General features: G+C 37.4%; 3 protein-coding genes across 6 annotated transcripts; 2 read left to right on the plus strand and 1 right to left on the minus strand.

The window, feature by feature from the left end:
- Positions 1-807: 807 nt before the first annotated feature.
- On the minus strand, positions 808-22,466 carry si:ch73-335l21.2 (RING finger domain-containing protein). 4 transcript variants are annotated; one of them, XM_051900581.1, is made up of 6 exons: positions 22,215-22,302; positions 18,864-18,979; positions 9,751-9,873; positions 8,258-8,321; positions 7,779-8,062; positions 808-2,748 (listed from the first exon to the last, which is right to left on the minus strand). In XM_051900581.1, the coding sequence occupies exon 6, from the start codon at positions 2,670-2,672 to the stop codon at positions 2,064-2,066; it is 609 nt and encodes a 202-aa protein (XP_051756541.1). In that variant the 5' UTR covers positions 2,673-2,748; positions 7,779-8,062; positions 8,258-8,321; positions 9,751-9,873; positions 18,864-18,979; positions 22,215-22,302; the 3' UTR covers positions 808-2,063. The 4 variants fall into 4 exon arrangements, 2 of the variants coding, with proteins under 2 accessions (XP_051756541.1, XP_051756542.1); XM_051900582.1 differs by lacking the exon at positions 18,864-18,979 and having other exon boundaries at positions 22,215-22,466; XR_007930950.1 differs by lacking the exons at positions 808-2,748; positions 7,779-8,062; positions 8,258-8,321 and adding an exon at positions 8,338-9,236 and having other exon boundaries at positions 22,215-22,466.
- On the plus strand, positions 13,558-14,863 carry si:ch73-335l21.4 (E3 ubiquitin-protein ligase-like). The gene is made up of 2 exons (XM_051900583.1): positions 13,558-14,097; positions 14,216-14,863. Exons 1-2 carry the CDS (start codon positions 13,683-13,685, stop codon positions 14,272-14,274), a joined length of 474 nt encoding a protein of 157 aa, XP_051756543.1. The 5' UTR covers positions 13,558-13,682; the 3' UTR covers positions 14,275-14,863.
- Positions 15,008-19,754, plus strand: LOC127516196 (serine-rich adhesin for platelets). Its single transcript, XM_051900573.1, has 3 exons — positions 15,008-15,291; positions 15,376-15,434; positions 15,593-19,754. Exons 1-3 carry the CDS (start codon positions 15,269-15,271, stop codon positions 18,871-18,873), a joined length of 3,363 nt encoding a protein of 1,120 aa, XP_051756533.1. The 5' UTR covers positions 15,008-15,268; the 3' UTR covers positions 18,874-19,754.
- Positions 22,467-23,761: the final 1,295 nt, after the last annotated feature.

Raw genomic sequence — 23,761 nt, forward strand, 5'->3', positions numbered from 1 at the left:
TAGAGTCAGAAAAATCTTGTTAAAGTTTTCTGAAGTTTCCAAAACAAAATCACCTAGGAACCATACATTAAAATTCCTTTTGGTAATACCACCAAATTTGGCACACACCAAATCAAAACCCATATATGGGAGAATATACCACAATGCACCCTTACAATTCAATGTGATTACAATTCAGAGAGTAACGATTCGATTATAAAACGATTCTAGATGCATCACGTTGCATCTTTTCCTCCAGTTCTTTTCCTAATAATAATTATATCACAATATAGCTATTTTTTGTTATTTTATTAAAGCCATTTACTAGCCTATAATACACTGTAAATACACATATGTCAAGTTTTACTGCAGATAGGCCTTATTTTTCTAACAAATTATTCTCAAATCATTGTCAATAAACTTCAGTTTCTCATTTTTACAACCTGCCACATGTAGTGTGACAACAAACCTTGCTATCAGGGTTATTTTCTTTTCCTGGGCAATTTCGGTGGCAACGTAAACAAAAAAGGTTTCTGACTTTTATCCTTTTTGACTAAAAAATCTTAAATAAATATTTTCAGTCATATGAATTGATAAAGTACACCTTCACAGATGTATCCTTGTGTATCATCCACAAGAGGGACTCATTGTCATTTCTGAAAAAGCCCATTCTGGACAGTCTCCATGATTCAGCCACTTCCAGTTAAAAAATTCTTTCATTCAAATGCCATTCATTGTTGTTGTTGTTTAAAAAAAAAAAAAAAACAATGGGAAGTTTTCTTTTCTATATTCTTCATGTTTGCATAAAACAACATTCTGTACAGAAAGTTAGAGAAAAGAGAATATTGCCCTTTATTAATAAAATATGTAGATAAATATTCACATAACAGTCAAGGACAGAGATTATTGTAAGACTATACACACATTGTAATATGAACAGAATTAATTCATATAGAGTGGGCCCATAAAGTATTTGAACACTTAAACCCGATATATAAAATAAATTGAATTAAACACAATAATATAGAGCTATTCTCAGATCTAACCTCACAATTTTTTGCATTTCTTTTAAAGGTACACTATGTAACTTTTTTTGTTCAAAATTAACAAAATTTAAATAACGAGTCAATACATATCCTTCTTCCAAAATGTGTTTTTGTGTTTTGGTAAGCCTATTAGAAGTATTTATAATTTAGACCTGTCATGATGGTTTTCACAGGAAATTGCATACATATGTCACTCGCCCGTGCGTGTCTTGTCATATCCATAAATAGAGAAAAGTTGCTCTGGCTACTACTGACGCATGTATGGTGTGGGAGTGACATATGTTAGTTGTCACAATGAGCGAGAAATGGAGCAGCTAAATCGCCAAACTCCAGGGAATCACCCAATTTTCTTTTTTTAAAAAAAAGTTGAACAGAGGAGATTCTGCTGGCAAAAAGAGAACGTGACAGAGCTCGTAATAAAATGAGAATAAACACTGGCTTGGCTTTTTGGAGATGGCGAGAACTGAGGGATTTGAAATATTGTAAAAGCGATGAGGAGATGGTGTTTTTATTACTCAACAGGTGAGTAAGGTATTTTATTGAACAGATAAATTGCCATATGTAGCTCTCTAACAGAGTTCATTGTAAAGCAATCTACTGTGAAGGGTCATTTTCATCCATACAGTCACACAGAGCCGATGCACAAACAAAACAATGTCCTTCCATAGAATGCATGCAGTTTTGTTTTTTAACCGCTAGAGGGCCAAAAGTTACATACAGTTACATACTTAAACTTTGTATACTCTAATATGTTTTGCTTAAACTCTGTTCATACTATCTAAAAATGCTAATTGGCTTAATATTTTGTTATTTAATCCAATAGCATTCAAACATTTATGTGTTTAAATATTTTTAGGTTAACTGTGGATTTAATTGCTCATCCTGTCGATTGACAGAATAGACAAAAACATGTAATTAAAATGATCTGAAAATCATGATTTATAATGATCTGAAAGTTCTCATTTGGAAGATGCAGGGACAGAATAAATATATTAATGTATATACATATAGGGGATATACACCCATGTCCTTAATTTCCTAATTGTGGAAAAAGCTTGGCCCAAACACAACCCCAAGAACACAAGTCAGCACAAACATAATCCAGAAGATGATAGCCAGAACCTGAACACACATCAGGCTCTTCTTGTGACTCCTCAGAACCTCCATCTCTCGATGCAGCACCCCAGCTGGGTTTACCCTTTCTGTGCCGTCTCCCATCTGCTCCACCCTCAGACTAACAGTGGGCAGGATTATGAAGCGGGTATCCCTCTCCCCCAGGGACAGAACCAACCGCTGGGTCACCGTGGCCAGCCGGGCAGACACCGACGCAGGTAGACGAAAGGCTACGGGAGGGAGCTGGGCGAGAATCCGTGAGTTGCAGGGGAGAGAGTATGTGTCGCCACCCTGTAGCGGGGTGGAGTGGCGGCACAGGGGGCAGGAGATTGAGGGGGTGCTGTTGGGGTCAGGCGGGTGCAAAGGAGTGAGCTGGATTTTGCGGAGACACTCCGTGCAGAAGACGTGAAGGCATTCCAGCATGCGTGGGAGTTTGGAGTCCTGGTCGTACTCCTGATAGCAAACTGGACACTCCACCTCTGGAGACTCTGAAGGCACCTCAGTTTGTGCAGGGGTTGGTTGAGTTTCTGACATGATGGAGGAATCTGTGATGCCACAGAGCTTTTAAACTTCAGTAGGGACTTCCAGAGTCGTCCTCTTCTGAATTAACCTAGAAAAAAAAGTTATTATTTTAACATATGAGCCATATGAGATCCCAGCTATTCAATGAGAAAGAATGTTAGTTTTTGGTGCTATATATATGTATGTCCTTAAACATTTTCTATAAACATACAAATTTAAAACACTTTTTATCTGGCAGATTAATCAGGTTTTATCTTCACATGCTATCAGAAATGTCCTACTTCCCACTACTGAAGTTGTGATTACGAGCTGTGAATTTTTAATTAATCACAACTAACATTTCTTTGTTCTTGCAGGATTAATATTTATGCTTTTGAAACATAAATGCCCCCAAACCTCGGGCCAAAGTCAGTGCGTGTCTTAATCATGCCTGAATATAACAAAAAGGGAAATGAATACAGCTAGACAACTGTCTAAATATAATAGCCTCATGACATATTGAGTAATCAACAAACTAATAAACCCATGATTTGGGCAGATCTAAATTTGAACCAAGACACTAGAGAATCTTACTTCCATACTCAAGTGATAGTGTTTAATGGAGCACTAAAGATCTTATTCCCAAGTGACAGTGCTCAAACAGGTTGAGACGTCGATCGACTTGAACAGGTATTTAAGTCAGGGGAAAAATCTACCACAGAGCTCATCGCATTCAAGTGCTTTGTTGTCAGAAAAAACAGGAATCATGGAGGACACTGGACTTATTCTTGCCTATTTATTTGGAAAATCTTATTAAAGCCAAAATGACATTTAGAGTCTCATTTACTGACAACCATACAAACATTCAATGGGCTATTTAGTTTCTGGAATTTTGGTCAAATACAGGCTATTTTCAATATAAAAAATAGCCTGTACACTTCAAATGATTATTCATATATGTAAATATGCACTACTTTAACCAGAAGACAAGGCAACGTAACTGTTGTGGGGAAAAAACTAATAAAGAATTGTAGTCACAGCAGCAATCATTTTTCCCCTCGGCCATATTTAAAGTTTGGATCGCCCAACTCGAGAACTTGGGTATGAAAATTATCCCCAATCTTCCCAGTGGTAAATACAACTTGAGAGGGCATTTGTGTAAAATTTAACTAGGAAACTTGTACGATAATTCCGATGGCACATGAAGGCAGCATAGGAAACAGTGATGCAACAGATTTTTGCAAAAAGAGGGCTTTTGCATTATTTTGAAAAAAAAAAAAAAAAAAAAAAAAAAAATCTCATGCTTTCCACAAGATTAAATAAATCCTATTATACAGGTGCTGGTCATATCATCAAAAAGTTGATTTATTTCACTAATTCCATTCAAAAAGTGAAACTTGTATATTATATTCATTCATTACACACAGATAGATATATTTCAAATGTTTATTTCTTTTAATTTTGATGATTATAACTGACAACTAAGGAAAATCCCAAATTCAGTATCTCAGAAAATTAGAATATTACTTAAGACCAATACAAAGAAAGGATTTTTAGAAATCTTGGCCAACTGAAAAGTATGAACATGAAAAGTATGAGCATGTACAGCACTCAATACTTAGTTGGGGCTCCTTTTGCCTGAATTACTGCAGCAATGCAGCGTGGCATGGAGTCAATCAGTCTGTGGCACTGCTCAGGTGTTATAAGAGCCCAGGTTGCTCTGATAGTGGCCTTCAGCTCTTCTGCATTGTTGGGTCTGGCATATCGCATCTTCCTCTTCACAATACCCCATAGATTTTCTATGGGGTTAAGGTCAGGTGAGTTTGCTGGCCAATTAAGAACAGGGATACCATGGTCCTTAAACCAGGTACTGGTAGCTTTGGCACTGTGTGCAAGAGCCAAGTCCTGTTGGAAAATGAAATCTGCATCTCCATAAAGTTGGTCAGCAGCAGGAAGCATTAAGTGCTCTAAAACTTCCTGGTATACGGCTGCGTTGACCTTGGACCTCAGAAAACACAGTGGACCAACACCAGCAGATGACATGGCACCCCAAACCATCACTGACTGGAAACTTTACACTGGACCTCAAGCAACGTGGATTGTGTGCCTCTCCTCTCTTCCTCCAGACTCTGGGACCCTGATTTCCAAAGGAAATGCAAAATTTACTTTCATCAGAGAACATAACTTTGGACCACTCAGCAGCAGTCCAGTCCTTTTTGTCTTTAGCCCAGGCGAGACGCTTCTGACGCCGTCTGTTGTTCAAGAGTGGCTTGACACAAGGAATGCGACAGCTGAAACCTATGTCTTGCATACGTCTGTGCGTAGTGGTTCTTGAAGCACTGACTCCAGCTGCAGTCCACTCTTTGTGAATCTCCCCCACATTTTTGAATGGGTTTTGTTTCACAATCCTCTCCAGGGTGCGGTTATTCCTATTGCTTGTACACTTTTTTCTACCACATCTTTTCCTTCCCTTCGCCTCTCTATTAATGTGCTTGGACGCAGAGCTCTGTGAACAGCCAGCCTCTTTTGCAATGACCTTTTGTGTCTTGCCCTCCTTGTGCAAGGTGTCAATGGTCGTCTTTTGGACAACTGTCAAGTCAGCAGTCTTCCCCATGATTGTGTAGCCTACAGAACTAGACTGAGAGACCATTTAAAGGCCTTTGCAGGTGTTTTGAGTTAATTAGCTGATTAGAGTGTGGCACCAGGTGTCTTCAATATTGAACCTTTTCACAATATTCTAATTTTCTGAGATACTGAATTTGGGATTTTCCTTAGTTGTCAGTTATAATCATCAAAATTAAAAGAAATAAACATTTGAAATATATCAGTCTGTGTGTAATGAATGAATATAATATACAAGTTTCACTTTTTGAATGGAATTAGTGAAATAAATCAACTTTTTGATGATATTCTAATTATATGACCAGCACCTGTATAGAAGGTGCAAATACACACAAACACTATCACTAAACTGACACTAAAATAATACAATAAACATTAATTTAACATGTACATAACTCATACAGCTGATAAAAACAAAAGAAACAGTATTTCAATTAAAATGGTCAAATATTAAATGTCACACATATACAGGGAATTCTGGGAATGTAAATTTACAAGATGACGTGTTCTTATTCTCTTACAAAAACTATAACTGTATTTTACTTTCTCAGGAAATGTCTTGATCTATATGGTTTTCACCATATATTATAGTTCACTTTTTATGCGTATGCGAGGGTCAGCGTACAGTGCGCGTGACGCAAATTTCGTCATCAGAATAGTACGCGCATACTGTACGCGCACCGCCGGATTTTTGTAACAGCGCGTTACAATGTTGCCAACTGCTTTCAATTAAAAGTAGCTAAAACTTGTAGCTAAATGTCACTAGATGACATCATAATGGCAAATTGATTGATCTATAAAAATATGAATATAGATCAGTGGGCAAAATAAGAATCTAGATAAGGTTTGTCCAAGAAGTTGCTAAATTTGTCCCTAAACTTTTGAAAAAAAGTCTCAAAAGGGGCGGGAAAGTCACTAAATATAGTGACAACACTGGCAACACTGCGCGTTTTTTTTTTTTTGCAGTAATTAGTTTTTCCACAAGGTGGCAACCGTGCCCTGGGGGCGTCGATTCACAAGGTAGTCAAAGAAAAACTGCATAAACAGAACAGACCGGAACGCATCATGCAAGGCAAGCTACAGCGACATTGGAGGCCTAAGACAAGAGATTGTGCGAAGAGGTTAGAAAGTACCCGTATTTGTACAATTCTAGCATGAAAGAATACAAAGATGTTTACATGGGCTGCAACTCTTGGCGAGTGATTGCTCAAAACTGCGCATGCGTTGAACGCCTGTGTATGCATACGAGTCAAATGAAGTATACTTTCCAAAGCTGTGCATTTGACTGTGCGCGTACACTAGCGTATGCGTAAAAAAAAAGAAAGAAAACTATACCCAGGGCTTTACTGGTAAACCAACAGGTTTTTACTGTAGCATTTTTAGTCTTTTTGTTCTAAAATTAGGCTACAATTATTTTTTACAGTGTAAGTGTCATATGAAATTAATGACTAACTGTTCAATGAAAAATAAGTTTTAAGTGCTATAGTGTGTATGGTCTTTACCATTTTACATATAAAACATGCATATAAAGATGAAACACTCTACTTTTTATTTACAAGTTTTTAAACATGCTTAATCAGGACTGATCTAGTTTATAAATAAGTGGAACTGACCATTTCACAAGTTACTTCTCTCACATTTCCTGCGCACGAAATCACTTTCGTGTTGAAATGTTGAACTGTCTTAGCACAAACACCACCAAGAACTAGACCAAAGTGTCACATTGATTTTGTGATTGATTATTATACATCTACATATACAGTAAATATGAAAGTGACGCCTTTGGTATCACATTCATGATGATTTCATCAGATTTAGCTTTCTTGTGCACATTGAATGGGAAACAGTTTCTTAGTCTCAAAGGCTGCATCTTTCAAGTATTAAATATGTACACATTTAAGATAAATGATGACATATATAAAAAATGACAAATACAGTAGGGTTTATTAGAACTGTTTACTTATAATAAACCCAGCTGTCTGTTTTCTTATTAGTGTTGCAGCAGTTTCAATCCAACTCTCGAGTGGACATATAGTCAGAGCAACCATCACTCACAGGAGGGGCTGCCTAGCAATGCAAGTCTCTATAGAATTAGCAACAATATCTTAAATGTGCAGACTTGGACTTTTACATGTTTGAAAATTTAAGTACTATAAACATGCACAAGTGTGCATTTGTGTTTCATTTACATTTGTAGTAGCAATTTACAATTGAAGCTGAAATAAAATACACAACATTAAACAAAAAAGCTTGAGATCTGGTCATGTGACTTGCACTTACACAATGATATTGTTTTCAGAAAGAATGAATGTAGTTACACTGAAAATTCTACACTTGGATTATTTATTCATGAAAACTGGCAACAAAATAGAAATCTCAAGTAAGTATATATTCATTTATCCCTTTGGACAGTGAGTTTATTTGTGTAAGACGGTTTAACTACATTGCTGTCACTCAGAAAACCAGAGCTGGGTGTTCTATTAGCTCAGTTCATGAAAGGATGAAAGATTCACTCACCGGTCCAGACCCTTTGTTTTCTTTCAAGATGAAGCGGTTTGTGCCTTTTCAAACGTGAGCGCAGGTTCCATTCTGGGACAGTTTAAAGTCACGGGTCAGAAAAAAACTCTTGACTCAGCTTTGTCACCGTTTAGCACGACCTGCTTTTACGCTGCACGTGTGTTTTTGTACGTTCACCGCTGTCTCTTTCTTTCAGTTGCTTTCCCTCCCCTGATGCCATGCTTTGTATTGCTGGGGTGGGAGCTGGTTTCACTGACATTTATTATCAAGAGATGACTTGGTTACTAGGAGAGGGAACAGCACAAGAGCTTTTGTTGCTGTGGGATGCTTTCATAGATGTGCCAGTATGCAAAATATTACTTTTACATAATTTTACATTTGCTTTTGATACAGTACAGTGCTGTGAAAATCCATGTACACTCCATGAAATTAAAGGGTTAGTTCATCCAAAAATGAAAATTCTGTCATTTATTACTCACCCTCATGTCGTCTTCGGAACACAATATAAGATATTTTTGATGAAATCCGATGGCTCAGTAAGGCCTACATTGAAAGCAAGTTAATTTACACTTTCAAACGCCCAGAGAGGTACTAAAGTTATATTTAAAACAGTTCAAGTGCACTGTAAAAAATTTACGCGTAAAATTACAGTAAAATACTGGCAGCTGTGGTTCCAGCCATTTACCGTAATTCTACCATTTCAATAGTGTTTTACATTTTACAGCTGTACTGTAATTTCACAGTAAAGTACTTGCAGCAATGGTTACAGCTATAGTTCTACAATATAAAAAAATTAATACATTACATAAACAATACATAATTAAAATCTGTAGTATAATATATAATGTGTACAGACATGTCAAACTATATTTTAACTATATGGAGAGTAAATAAATAAAGAAGAAATAGATTATGGTACATCATTTGCTATTTATTAAAACACAGGCAGAATGGGCATTGACAAATTGGTTGAAACTGACCCAAACTGAATCTCAGCATAAACACAAACAGTAAGTTAAAAAAAAAAATAGCACTTGCTTTAACCAACACAAATAAGAATACATTTAAGAATTTGTTCAAAAACTAAATTCTCAATATTCATTTACCCTGATGCTATCCCAGATGTGTACAACTGCCTTTCTTCAGCAGAACACAAATGTTTTTAAAAAGAAAATTCGACATCTGTAGATGCATACCATGAATAATGAGGATAATAAGAATGCTTATTTTTGAAACTATACTGCTCTATATTTAAACAGTATGATAACAGAAAGAGTAAGAAGTGTAAATTGCACAGTCCAATGAGTGTAAATTGCACAGTCCAATGAGAGGAACTAATGTGTGAATAAACCATAAGAACAGACAAAAAGAGAAGAAAAGAAAAAAAGGCCAATACATCACACCAACTTTGGAAGGATCTAGTAAGAAGTCTCATGAAACTGGTCAACACGCCCAGGTCTGAGAGGAAAACACTGAGAAAATGTTAGTGACTATATGTAGCACATGGCAAAAGATAGTCATCATATACAGTCTGGACACACTTTTAAATTTAACAGAAAATTAACTGTTTAGTAGATGAACATAATTAGAAACTTATAAAGTAAATAAATGAGGGTGTATGTGTGTTACAGTGGAGAATACAAGACAAAACATCATCTTAACAGAAGCAGGGGCCAAGACATGCCCAGACAGTTTAGCCGTGTGTAAAAGGAAGTGATTGTGTGATTTCCAGTCAGCCAGAGATGAGTGAATAATAAAGTGAGTATCTGTAAGCTATGTGATGTGTACTCTGTATGCAACTGGAAACATGTATGTGAATTTGCATTTGCCTCACAAAATGCAAAGATGGTACTGCATGTGTGTGCACAAAGTTTGCAAGAATACATGATTCTGATCTTGCTAAATCGGAAATACATGTAAATCAATTGAAGGTTTCCTATAAAAGAAAACCAAATAATTTTCGCAGTATTACCTCTTTATACTACAGCTGTTCAAGGCAGGTCCAAGTAGTTCCAGGCATCTTGAGGATTTGACCGCATTACAGTTCCATATCATTTCGCCAAACGATTCCAGTTATCTCAAACGTCCTTAGAACCTACAACAACAAAAGAGCCAACACCCACAAAGAAATTGATCAAGCAAATATAGCAAACAACAGGATAAAAATGAAAAACTTGTTTCATGTTTTATTATCTATGGAACGCATACTCTCATTCTCCCGCTCCGTATTCCATACAAATGCACACACATATAGTGCAGACACACAGTTGCACATGGACGTGAACATACATTGAAACTTTATCAATAAATTACTATAGTTTCGCAATTAAAAAGCTTTGTGCTGTTTCTCAGTTGCGATGTAGTAGCCTAATGTCGCTGAACTTGAAGCACTTCTCCATTACTAGCTCTAACATTACGTTTTGAATTAGCAATGGAGGCTTGGTATCAGATGTGTAAGAAATTATTACTCACAAGATCGTTTTAAGGACAAAAACCTGACAAATGTCTTGAAATACAACATCTGAACAATGTCTTGAGGTGAGGTGACCGAGGAGGAATAACTGACGACGGGCCGTTGAATTGCGCTTGGAGTCGTGGCTGCATTACAACCTCGGATGAGCATTATTTTTCAAATAATTCAGCGGACCGTCGTCAATTATTCTCAAACCTAGCGTTATAATCGGAGTTTGGAGAACACTGACTAGTGAAATGCCTCGCCCCCCGTTGAGAACTGTCTGTCTGACCGCAACACGCGATTTGCGCCAAGGCCTAGTACAGTCAAAAATATCTCACGAAAAAGGCGATTTTACAAGTTGAGTGCAACATAGTAATTTTACAGCATTTTATTTACAGTGTGACTAGTGGTTCAACCTTAATGTTATGAAGTGACTAGAATACTTTTTGTAGGCCTACGCCAAAAAACAAAATAACGACTTTACCCAACAATATCTAGTGATGGGCGATTTCAAAACACTGCTTCATGAAGCTTCGAAGCTTTACGAATCTTTTGTTTCAAATCAGTGGTTCGGAGCGCCAAAGTCGCGTGATTTCAGTAAACGAGGCTTCACCTGCGTTCCATTCGACAGGATCCCTACGCAGTGTTCACTGCTCCCTACTCCCTGAGCGCGGTATATCAGTTGAAGTGGACTTCGCTGGGAATAATCGCTCATTTGGAACGCACTGCAAACGTCATCAAAGAAAGTCAACGACGGTGTCGCGCAGATTATGATATAACATAAATAAATAGATATTATAATTTACTTTCGAATTTAAAATTGACTCTTAACAGAGTTGAAGCTGTAACTGTCATGCAATATGAAAATAAATTCTCATTTAGTTTAACTGTATAAATGTATTCTTAATCCATGGTCTGGATCTCATCTCGTGCGCTTTCTTTTCTACGCGCAGCCGCATAGTAAATACTCCTGAGGTAAATAAAGTAAAATAAAAAAGTGACAGAGCCTCAGCTGCTTTTCAGCACTTTTACTTTGTCATGCCTATTCATACAATAAAATATGCAAATGTAACACTCATTGCCATAACCATTCATACTTTCGTTTGTATAAGAATAACAAAATTTATGAATACTCAAAACGTAAATTCCTCCATCGCAGAGCCGTTTAAAAACCCTTTCAACAGCTCTGATCCATCGTAGTTCTGACTGGTGACGCGGTGCGCAATGACAGTTGGGTGATTTTACCGCTCTACTTCCTTTGAAGTGATGTATCGATGTTCTCTTATTCCCTATGCCGTTCGCAGTGCCCTTCGAACTGAACATGTTCGCTCCCTTCGGATTGGAATCTCACTTAAGATGGCGAAATACCCTGTGAAGTCCACTTCGCAGTCCACTTACGGTCGAATGGAACGCACCTTTCGTTACGTGTTTCGAAATTTCAATGGTTCACGTTACTTTGGTAGTTTGATACGCGCTCCGAACCAAAAGATTCGTAAAGCTTCGGTCCAGTGTTGTTTTTGACCATATTAACTTTTATATATGGACAGAAACAGGTAAAACCTTCTTCAAAAAATATCTTCTTTTGTGTTCCGCAGAAACATGGCAGTTATACCAAGTTGGAACATCATGAGGATGTCAGTAAATCATGACAGAACTTTCATTATTGGGTCTATTCCTTTAAGCATTGAAGAACACAGCACCATCATGCCAAAACCAAAAGAGGAAGGTTTATGCATCTGAAAAGCCATTAAATCACTTTCACTTATTAGTGCTGTTCAAATAAAGTTGGGGCATTATTATGCCCATTAAATAAGGACAACACATTTCATACACTTACTTTTTCACAGACAGATAATATTTGGCACTGTAACAATCAATGGTATTGTTGCATTAGTAAATGATTAAGAGCTTTTTGCCCTTGAACTCATGAGACTGCATAGACGGTCACAGGTTTTGTTTTGTAGTGAGTGTTTAACAGCACGTTCAACTTTACTGGAAGTGATATATACTCAGCCAGACTTTTTTTTTTCATGGATGACATTCTCAGCTTCCTTTGACCTTTTTTTTCTTGATCACGTATAACACGTCATGACTCCTCTTTCAGGATTCAGGAAACACAGAAATTAGGTACTTTTAGGTATTTCTACAATCATTTAATATCACACACACACATACACGCGCACACACACGCACGCACAAACACGCACACACACACGCACACACAAACACGCACACACGCACACTTATATATATATATATATATATATATATATATATATATATTTCTTGAATGTGTTGACAAACTATTAACTTTGTTCTAAACACAAAAGCATTAGATAACAGATTAAACAAATGTGGGTTCTGAAGAAGCATGTTCAGAAGAAGAAAACACTCTGAGGAAAGGACAGCCGGTTAAAGCCAGTTTAGAAACAGTGCGGCACACCCAAGCCCAAGTAAGGGAATGACGGGGAGGGAGATTATGGGAGGGGAGTGCATTCGGGGAAGTAACACAGTGGGGTAAAGTACTTTTGTTTGGATAAGGCTCTCAACTCTGGCGTATAGTATATCCCTTACTGTAATCATTTGTTTATTTTTATAAAACAGTTGTTTGCTCCAAATTTACAGTATATAGGGGAACTCAGTGTTTCATAAAGACATTGATTCTGGTAAACTAAGTAGGGAAAAAAGAAAAAGGGCCATTGTATTTGACATATATAGTATTTTTACAGTTGTCTTGTACAGTGTCAACTGTCAAAAACCTTACATAATTCTGTGAGACAAGTTAAATGTCACCTTGAATCTAAAAACACCTTTAAAAAAAAACAACTTAAATAGTTTGCTTATTTCATTCATTATACAGCATTGTTAAAAACAATTCAGTGCGGGTGAATTCAAGTAAACTGGGCATCTTTTGACATTGATTTACTGGATTTACCTGAATTAACCCTACATATCAGTAAGATCTAGACACCCACACCTGGCCAAGTTTCAGTTTTCCCTTTGATGGGAATATAGCCTAGGTGTTTTCATAAATCTAATATGCCTGGCAAAATCAGTAAATGGGGAATTCCACCTTAATAGGCTACAAGGTTTATTTTTTTCTATTTAGGGATAAACGTAAATAACAAATACAAGTGTACAAAAATACGGTAAGACACGTAGGCCAAGCTGATTTAACTTTTGATAAAGTTATGTCATGCATTTGGAGGCCAGAAAAGGTCATTAGTTTGTGTCAAGGTAATGACATCAGCTGATGACATCACTTTGTTTAGAAATGCTAGTCCCGTTGCTAAAGGGAGTGTCTTTGAGAGTAGAAACCTTAAGCTCCTCCCTCCTACGTACTGCCTTCACTAAACAACTATATAAGAATCCCCAACGTGAGTCACCGGCACTTTACTATCAAGTACTTCAAGAAGAGCTCGCAACAAGAAACAAGAAAACAGGACATAATGGTTCCAGAAATGGAGTGCGGAATCTGCTACCAAACTTACAACGCCGGTCGGCGGTGTCCTCGACAGCTGAGCTGCAAACACACGTTTTGTGAGAGCTGTCTGTTGACGCTCGCGCAATCCGCGAAGACTCCCGAACCCCGCATGCTGTGTCCGCTGTGCCGTCACTCCACGTCGCTGTCAGATGCGAGAGTCCAAGACAACCTACCCGTAGACAGCGACATTTTTGAGCGGCTAGTAACTGCGGGCAGCTTGGAGGAATGTACGGATGACGATGAAGGCACCGAGGAACCCCAGCAGGACGCGTCCAGCCCACCGAAAGAGGATGTTTCACCGCCGCCAAGATCACGAAAAGGACACCTGATGAAATGCATACGGCGCCTGTGCAAAAAAGTCAACGGGGATGTGCGGAGAAGTGAGTATTTTACCTCGATAACGTGCTGTTGTAAACTGTCATGTGCGTTTGAATGTCTTTAATAATACATAAATTGAGTACTTAAACTAATTGTCATGTGTGTCACTTGTGTTTTCAGATTGTATGACTGATGCGGACCTGAGGGACCTGGCAATGATGTCCTGCTACATGATGTGAAAAGTTGTTGATTGTCACAACTGTTGTTCTCAGACATTCCTTAAACCAAAAGATGAAACCACACATGCATGATTTAAGGGACCAGGTGTAATCATTTGAATCAACTATTGAAAAACATACTGCTAATCTGAATAATCGGGGTGGATGTGGCGCTTTCGATGTCTGTGGGTGTCAGTGCCCTGCCTCAAGCTTGTGAGTGACACCTGGCAACGGGAGCCTATAAATGTCATGGTGCATTTTTGATTGTGTTTGTGCACTGAAGAGGTGGAATGTCTGTGCCTGCGGGACACAGGAGGACTGTTTGCTGTTGGGTGTGACTTGTTGCCATAACAGACATTTAGGGTTGTCCCAGAGCAACCCATAAACATAAACAAAACATGTTAAAAATGCTGAAATGAACCACATTGCCAGTAGATTATTCATCTTTTAGGCCAATATAATTTTTTTTTTGGTGCTGTTTTTGCTGTTACAAAATCATGGAAAGAAAGAAAAATAATTTTTTATCCTTTTAATGAATTAAGGATTTTTCCAGTGTTACATTTGTATCAAATGATAGAGCCTAAATTATGTTTGTATTTTTTTTTTTTTTTTAAATAAGTTTCATGATCACAAATTTATTTTATGTATTTATTTTTAAGTATTTTTACATTTTTATTAAGATAAAATATGGAATTACTGTATACTGCTACATTTGTACCAAATAAAAGTTTTTATAATTTATAATTAATTCAGTTTAGCACTCTGTTTGTCTTGTACTTGTTTTAGGAAATGCAGGGTCCCACATATTCATCATATTTTTAAAACCCATAGAAATATGTGTGAATGAGCATTTGCATGTCTTTAGCTTTAAATGCATTCAGGTGGACGTCATCAGTGATCAGCATGATCAACAATATTAGCGTATCAGTGAGCCTACATCAGTAGGGTAATTTTGAGCAGGTGTGACAAAAAGCTTTGTGTGGCACGTAAACACTAGTTCATTAGTCCTTAAAACATGTCTCTTCAATACTATCTGAGGTAAGCATTCAGTGCTTCATCAACAGTTCATAAACACGTTTTTCCATTATTGTAATTCTTAAGAATGACTACTTTTTTTTATAGACTGCCATTGGTTTGTTTGATTCTCTCTGTTGTGGGATGTTTTCCTGAACTGTCAGTAGGTAAGATTTAGTTTTAAAGAATAATTTCAGTCTGTAAATATTTAGAATGGCTATGGGTGTTTTTCAGAAAATATATTGCATAAACTCGCTTTAAATTTCCTGCCATATCCATTTAGAAATTACTAAATATATTGTTGGTTCATCACCAATGTCTTTAGGAGACATCATGGAAAATGATCCAAAGATCAAAAAACAAGTGTTGGAAAATTTCAGAAGTGTTCATCCAGCCATCCAAAATTCAATGAGAGGCACTCTTCAAAGGAATGTACAACAGTTTAACAACCAATATCAGCTGCCGAGGATCAACTCCTCTCCATATAGCCTGAGGAATTATGGCAATGCCAAAAATCCAAGCTTCAGTTCCACTGAGGCAAAAGCTTCTGCAGATGTTATCTATTACCGTTCAGTCCCAAATAAGATCTCATCCAATGACAATAGTAGAAATAATCCTGTTGATTTTTCAAGCGTCAAAAATAATGATGGAATTGATGCCAAAAGAAGCTATGCTTTCCAAACAGTACAACAGGAACAAAATCCTTTACACTTCACAGAGAACCAAAAGAGCTCTACTGATATGAATCTGGCCCCAAGGCTGATGAAGAAAGGTCTGGTGAATGGAATGAATGCAGCAAATGTGTTTAGATCTGGGTCAATTGGGTTTCAGCATATTTCAAAATCTAAAACAGAAATGTATTCAGACAGTTCAAGACCATTAGGACTCAATGAACCCTACTTGAGGGAAAATATTTCTGCCCAGCCGATCACCAGACCGACACATGCTAAAAGAATTCCAACCAGTTACATGTCTGGAAGCTCAACAGTGAATCATGATATGAGGCACAAAATTGATAGAAACATCCTGTTTGATAACTTTCTTCAAAACAATGACCAGAATCAAAAAGACGTACCATCAAGTACGTCTCTCTCAATTGTAAGAGCAAATCGACAAGAGAGCAAATCACTGCCGCGTGCCTTTTCTGCTGGGACCGAAGTCATTTCCTATGAGAATATAAGGGACGAAGCTCTTTCCAAGGTGTTCAAACCTCCAGCAGTTCAAACCCCAATTGCTCATGTGTTTAAGATGTCAAATTCAAATGGAGGTCAAAGCATCCTTCCTTTTAAAAAAGCTCAGATGTTTTCTTCCCAACGTGATCAGGTCAAGCAGTCTGACTCTGAAAGGCTTGCTAGTCCAAAAGCAAATCCGCGAAGTAGTTTTGAGTATGGAAATACAAAATCGGCCATGAGCAGCTACACTGTCAAGGACGTTCAATTGACATTGACACAAGATGGTTACCAAAATAAGGGACGAAGTAGTCCGAATTATATGCCCATTCAAATGTTTCACAGTCAAAAGAAGTATGGTAATTTGACAACAAGCATGTCTGCCATCAGGCCTTCAGAGACCAATGGAGCCCGCTCTTACAAAGGGTTCCTATCAGATGAAAACAGTGGCATCCAAATACAGATGTCTTTGCTACCTAACCAGTCAAAACAGGGCACACATTTGACCCCACGAATGCAGTTTGCAAAGAACACACTGTTTTCAGAACATGCACGTTTTAATCTACCAGACACAACATATCATTCATTAATGAAGCCAAGTCAGCATAATGCACGAAATAGGACAGATTTGAATTCCTCCGGCCAAAGTACAGTACAATCATTACTCACTAAAAACGATCCTTTGCCAAGTCTCGTGCTAGGTAACATTCAAAATTCAGGTATGTCTAGCAGCCGAAACCGACCATACTATCTGACTTCTAAAAAGCCATATAATTTTAAAGGATTCACATTTGTTCCTACATTGCAGACATCTCTACAAAATACAGAAATGCACTCTGGCCAAAAGCCTTTCATAAGCTCTTCATCTAATGTGCAATATGCCTCTGCTCGTCCGCGTTCTGCCCTAAGTGCACTTGCTCAAAAGCCCTTGATACCTAATAGCTATGAAAAGACACTTTTCCAGTTCAAGGACATTGAAACAGGCCAAGAAGAGCAACCTGATCGGGATCAGAGAGACTCTTTTGATAATGGACCTCAGCGTGAAACAGTCTCTTCTACTGAAGCTGCAAGTAACACCATGACTGACGCTCCAAAGCACCATGTTGTTAGAGCTCAAGCTTTAGCGACGAAAGTAACTGGCACAAATGCTTCAGCAGGTCTTGGTACAAATAATGGAGCAGGTTCCCTTCAGAACTATCTTAAAATAGGGTACGATGGATTACATGAAGTTCAGTCAAAAACATCTCAGAGGTGGATTTCAAGCAAGTTTTCTTCAGCACAGAACACTCAAGCTCAGACCGAATCTAACCAAGGTGAAATCCCAACAGTGAGATCCTCAAACGGCAGGTTTGTTGGACCAAACATGTACTCAGCGTCCATGAAATCTAGCACCAGTCATGAGAATCCCACATCAGAGCTTGTTCTTCCGATCCACAAGTCTTCTCTTATGAACAAAGTGACTGGGTATCCTCAAATAGGCAATGCTGTTATCCAGCCACTTCACCAGTATAACTTCAAGGAACATGAAGGTCTGCTAAATCCAAAAATTAAGGACAGAAACTCAGTTACACAATCAAATATTAGTGAAAATTACAGTGCCACAGGACTAAGACCCACAAGCAGCATTGTGATTGGTAGGCGGGTTGAAGTGACTCAAGAAGGAACGAGATCTGGAGAAAATTCAAACCAGAATATCTATGCAATCCCATCTTCTCCATCTGCAATATATAGATCTGCTGATGTTAATAGTAATAAAACCAATAGCTTGTCAACTATATACAGATCTGCTAACAAACTTTACAGTAAATATAACATCCTACAAGCTAATGTAACTTCAGACTGGACGAATGAAATGACTAAAATCTCCAAAACAGATATCGACCTCAGTGCTGTCGGTGTGTCCCAAGCATCAAGACCCACAAGCAGCTTTGTTGTCGGAAGGTACGTTAATACGTTTAATAAAGTCTCAAACAAATCAAATCTCAACATGTCTTCAACAAAAACAGGTCTTAACTATTATAAACCAGTTCGGTTTTCAGATATAGCAGGTAGTGCTTCCTTCACTAAACCACGTTCTGCTGCCAGCATGGCAAAGGAAGAAGTGTATATTGGTGTTCATAACAGCTCCACTTCAACCACACTGATGGAAGAAAGCTTTAAAGAGCTGCTTTTTAACACTACAATAGGCAGTTCCTCTATGACCTCGGCCTTACAAAATGAAACTGATGAAAGTACAGTGGATTTAAGTGGACCTGAGATTATGCCAACAGCTGCTATACCCACCACAGAATCTCGGCAGTCATTTACAGAAGAATATACTCTACCTCAACCAACCGTCTATTCCTCTGAGCCACAGCTGGATCATACTACACCTACAGCAGAGGGTGGTGAGGAAACATTTATACCCACTTTGTTGGTCACAATTACCTTAGGATGAGATCTGCCTCTTTCTGTTTTCAACTGTATCCAATGGCAGCCGTCACTGACGCCGACAGACTGAAATGTGAATCGTTTCTCTCTTCTGTAGGTAGATGGCGCCAGATCTGTCATAAAAATTAATTTGCATTAAATTTGTGAGTTCTGAGTTTCATATAGTTTTCTCTTTACTTCCCTTTGATAAACATTTGTTCAAATAATTTTGTTGATATTTATCTATGTTCATTAATCCATGTTCTTTTCAAGCGTAGTAATATATTCAGAGTAAGATGTCTTATATTAAACAGAGTCTGCTAACCCTTTCATTAAAATTTAAGTTTAAGAAGCTTTTTTTTTCTGTCATTGAGCATAATGAAATTAGTTTATTTATGTGGAAATGGGCTCATACTGTACATGTGAAAACACCTTATTTCTCAATCGTTCCCAAAATCCCCATGGATCTGGGTCCAGTTCACTGGAAATTTCCTTAAAATTTCCAAGTTGTCTTTTCTGAGTGCTGCTGAAAAACTATGATGTTAGTTGTTCAGGCAAATATAGAGCTGAAACTTAATCACACACTGGAAAGAATTTTTTTTATTTTTTTTTATTTCTGCATTGGTTCAAATTTTCCTGAAATGTGCTGATATTTTAATGAAGGAAAAATCGTGTTTGAGAGAGGATTCTGCTCTAGCCGGGTCAATCCTGTTGTTCAGTAACTTTTAATCTTTTAATCATAAGTTAATTAATATGCTTGTGTTGTATTTTAAGGACGTATAAGTATGAAATTGAATACCAGACTTTCAGAAATATTCTCTGGTTAAGATCAGGCACTTTAACTGTATTCAGCTTCTTTATACAGTGGATTTAGCCAATATCCACTGAGCAATTGCAATTGAAAGATTCCATTAAGATGTCATAAGGACTGGTCTTTTGTTTTTTAATAGAGAAATTAAAGGGTTAGTTCATCCAAAAATGAAAATTCTGTCATTAATTACTCACCCTTCTTATGCTGTTCCACACTCGCAAGACCTTTGTTCACATTCGGAACATAAATTAAGATATTTTTGATGAAATCCGAGAGGTATCTGACTTCTCCATAGACAGCAATTTAACCACCACTAGGTCCAGAAAGGTACTAAAGACATCGTAAAAATAGTTGATGTGACTTCAGTGGTTCAACATTAATCTTAACACCTGATTTTCTGAACCACCTGAAAGTGTGACACGTGCGGCAAACAGCCAATCACACGGAACAAGGAGAACGTCAGTTTGATTCACTTCTCGCGAGAGAGCCGCGCAATTCGTGTCTCTTCCGAAGATTAAGAGATCGTTATGAAAAATATGAAATTAAACGCATTTACAAAGCAGGAATAAACACTGATGCAGTGAAATTTTGAGAAGGCAGCTGAAAGAAAATATCTGACTATATCAATGCATGTAAATCAAACAGATAGACCAAATAATTAATATAGTTTCACAAAGAGCTCAAAAGAATACATGTAAACTTAATCTGTTTAAAAGCTTTATATATTATGCATGTATTATATTTATTTTAATTTAAAAGCAAAGTTTAATATTGTCAATTAATATAATAGGCCTAATTATATGAATATGTCATTAATTATTTATAATTTTAATTTATTTAATATAAATATAATGAATAATTAACAGCAAATGTTGAGCAATTTTGTCTCTAAAATGTTTTCACTATAAACTGATTTAATTTGGAGCGAGAGATACAGGGGGAGTGGCTTTATTGCATCAGATACATGTCACTTTACTCACAGCTGATTGGTCAGTATTGTTCAACTGGTCGAGGTTGATATGCGATTTAGAAAGTAATTAGTAATAAGTAATCCAATAATTTTAGAGAGAGTAATTAGTACAGTAATCTACACTGTTGAAGATGTAATTAATTACATTTTTAAAGTAACTTACCCAACACAGAGATGCACCTAAGCCTGGTTGTAACTCTAAACTTTACATAAACTGTAAACTTGTCCCTCAAATCTGATTGGTTGATTGAATGTTGCTGCAGGATGAACAAAGATGTTGATCCAGGAACATGCTGTACTTGGTGAAATCATGTATTTCTGAAATAAGATTGACTCAGTCACTAATCAAAATGGAGTCATTTTACTTTTTAAACTGAATATTTTATCCACAATATGTTAGGAAGGTTGATCCAACAATATTTTTTCAGTGCATGTGCCTCAGATGGCCACCAGATGGGATGTGAGTGCTGTCAAAATGATCTCACAGAGTTCTTGGAGTTCATTGTGGAGCTGTGCATTTTCTTCTTTGATTAGGACTGAACTGCCAAAAGAAAAGAAAGGACCTGAAAAGGGATATGTATTTGAGCACGCCTGCGATGTGTGAACACACGATTATCATTCTGAACTATTTAGCGTGCAAAAAAGAAAAATACTCACTGGAATTAAAGTGTTGAACAAATAATTTCTGACTGATCAAAAAACATAATATTTATCATCAATAGCATAAAAGCTGTAACAGCCACATTTTTAAGAACGACCCCTAACCTTTTAGAAGGGCCTAAATCCCCTTGTCTACGCCCCATCCATACTGCCCAGCATGAGGCCAGGACAAAGAAAAAAAAACTGGGGGTTTTCTGTCAATCATGACCACATACATTGTACAATGGATTACCACACTTCCCCCTTAAAAATGCTTTGAACATTCCACTCCCTTAAGAAGTTTGCACTGAGAATCTAAAACATTTCTGTTTGAAAAAGTTTGATATCTTTAATGATTTTCCAATTGCAATTTAGTTTGACAAGTAAACAGAGGCTAAAAGACAAAAATGCCTCTCTGTGTGAACATGTTACATTCTGTCGTTTTCTCACCCAAGTCTTCTTGTTTCCCTCCCTCCGTCCCTCCCTCTTTCTGCGGGGGAATTCTGTAGCATGTGTCTGTGGGATCTCAGGCAGCTCTTGGGGAAAATAAAATATAGAGGCCCCGCAGTGACGTGACCCCTCCCCGCTCTCGCACCGCTCGGCTATTCACACTCTGTACAGCTAGTCTCAGGCTGCTGCTTGGGTACAGGGAGCCTTTTTGTTTGGATGTGAAGCCAACGTCTGATAGCTTCAGCCTCAGCCATTCAGAATGAGCCTCTAAATCTCATTTGAGCTTCCTCAGTTTGACTGTCTAAACTAGCTTCTGTCATTGCTATTGCAGCGAGTTGCACATAAACATGTTAATAGGCTAAATATGGCCACATGTCTTTAGCAGGAGAGATGGAGATACATGTAGTGAAAGAAATTGGCAAGAGAAAAGGGTCAGAAAGAAAGCTGTTTTTGTTTAGCGATAATGACGGGGTATTAAAATGCATTAAAACATAATTACCCTCCATGCTGTGGGCGATGAGTACGCACAGCAAAACTACTGTTCCCCATCGACCTGCGTCTGCTGAACTTTGGTTGGACCTTCCACTCAAAAGACTGAGCAATCAATGAGGCTCATGGATTAAACGCATTACTGACTCAACTGTGTCCGATTTAAATCTGTGAGTACAGGAGAGGAAACAGAGGACTGTAAGAAAGAACATAAATGCTGAATTAGCTTGTTATGATAACCAAGACTAGTACTGTGTCTCTGTCACTCTATTTCTCATGTGCACATACTCACTGGCCTTCCTGCCTTGCTGAGCCAAAAGGGAAGTAATAAAGCAGGAAGACTTCCTGCTGTAGCTCAGCTGTAAGAGAGTATGTTGCAATGCTAAAGCCGTTAGCAGCTGTATAAAATTAGCATAAGGTGAAAGGTAACAACTTTGAGGCTGGACTGGGGTGAGCAGGGCACAACCTAACGCAGGGCTAGCTGTAACACACATGGTTTAAAAGTTTACACACATGCTAGCATGACAACGTTAGGTATTTACTAGTTAACATATCAACACTAGCCTATAAAGATAAAATTATGCCAAAATTCAAAAATCAGTCACTGAACATTTATTTTACCATAGCAGCAGTAAATTACTTAAAGTAATTTTTCATCTCAGTTTTTAGTGTTTATTTGAAATGAGACAAACCTATTATTTTAATCTCCAATCTGCAGTTTTGATAAGTCTGTAATGCTTAGCTAACCAGGAGAAGATAATATATGATTCACATTATTATATTTTTGGAATTCTATTGAGAAACAATGAGAAAAAAAAACAACCTTTTATTCAGCAAGGATGCATTAAATTGATCAAAAGTAGTGATATTTACAATGTTACAAAAGATTTTTTATTTCAAATAGATGCTGTTCTTTCGAACTATTTATTCATCAAAGAATCCTTAAAGGGTTAGTTCACCCAAAAATAAAAATAATGTCATTAATTACTCACCCTCATGTCGTTCTACACCCGTAAGACCTTCGTTCATCTTTGGAACACAAATTAAGATATTTTTGATGAAATCCAATGGCTCAGTGAAGCCACTATTGAGAGCAAAGCCACTGAACCTCTCAAGATCCATAAAGGTACTAAAAACATATTTAAATCAGTTCATGTGAGTTCAGTGGTTCTTCCTTAATAATATAAAGCGACGGGAATACTTTTTGTGCACCAAAAAAACACAATAACGACTTTTTAACAATATCTTGTGATGGTCGATTTCAAAACACTGCTTCTGAGCTTTACGAATCTTTTGTTTCGAATTAGTGATTCGGATCTCCTATCAAATGCTAAACTGCTGAAATCACGTGACTTTGGTGCTCCGAATCACTGATTTGATTCGTAAAGCTCGATTCGTAAAGGTTCAGTGGCTTTGCTCTCAATAGTGGCCTCACTGAGCCATCGGATTTCATCAAAAATATATTAATTTGTGTTCTGAAGATGAACGAAAGTCTTGGGTGTGGAACGACATGAGGGTGAGTAATTAATGACAGAATTTTCATTTTTGGGTGAACTA

Source organism: Ctenopharyngodon idella, chromosome 7 (assembly GCF_019924925.1).
Source record: "Ctenopharyngodon idella isolate HZGC_01 chromosome 7, HZGC01, whole genome shotgun sequence".
In the NCBI taxonomy this organism is placed as follows: domain Eukaryota; kingdom Metazoa; phylum Chordata; class Actinopteri; order Cypriniformes; family Xenocyprididae; genus Ctenopharyngodon; species Ctenopharyngodon idella.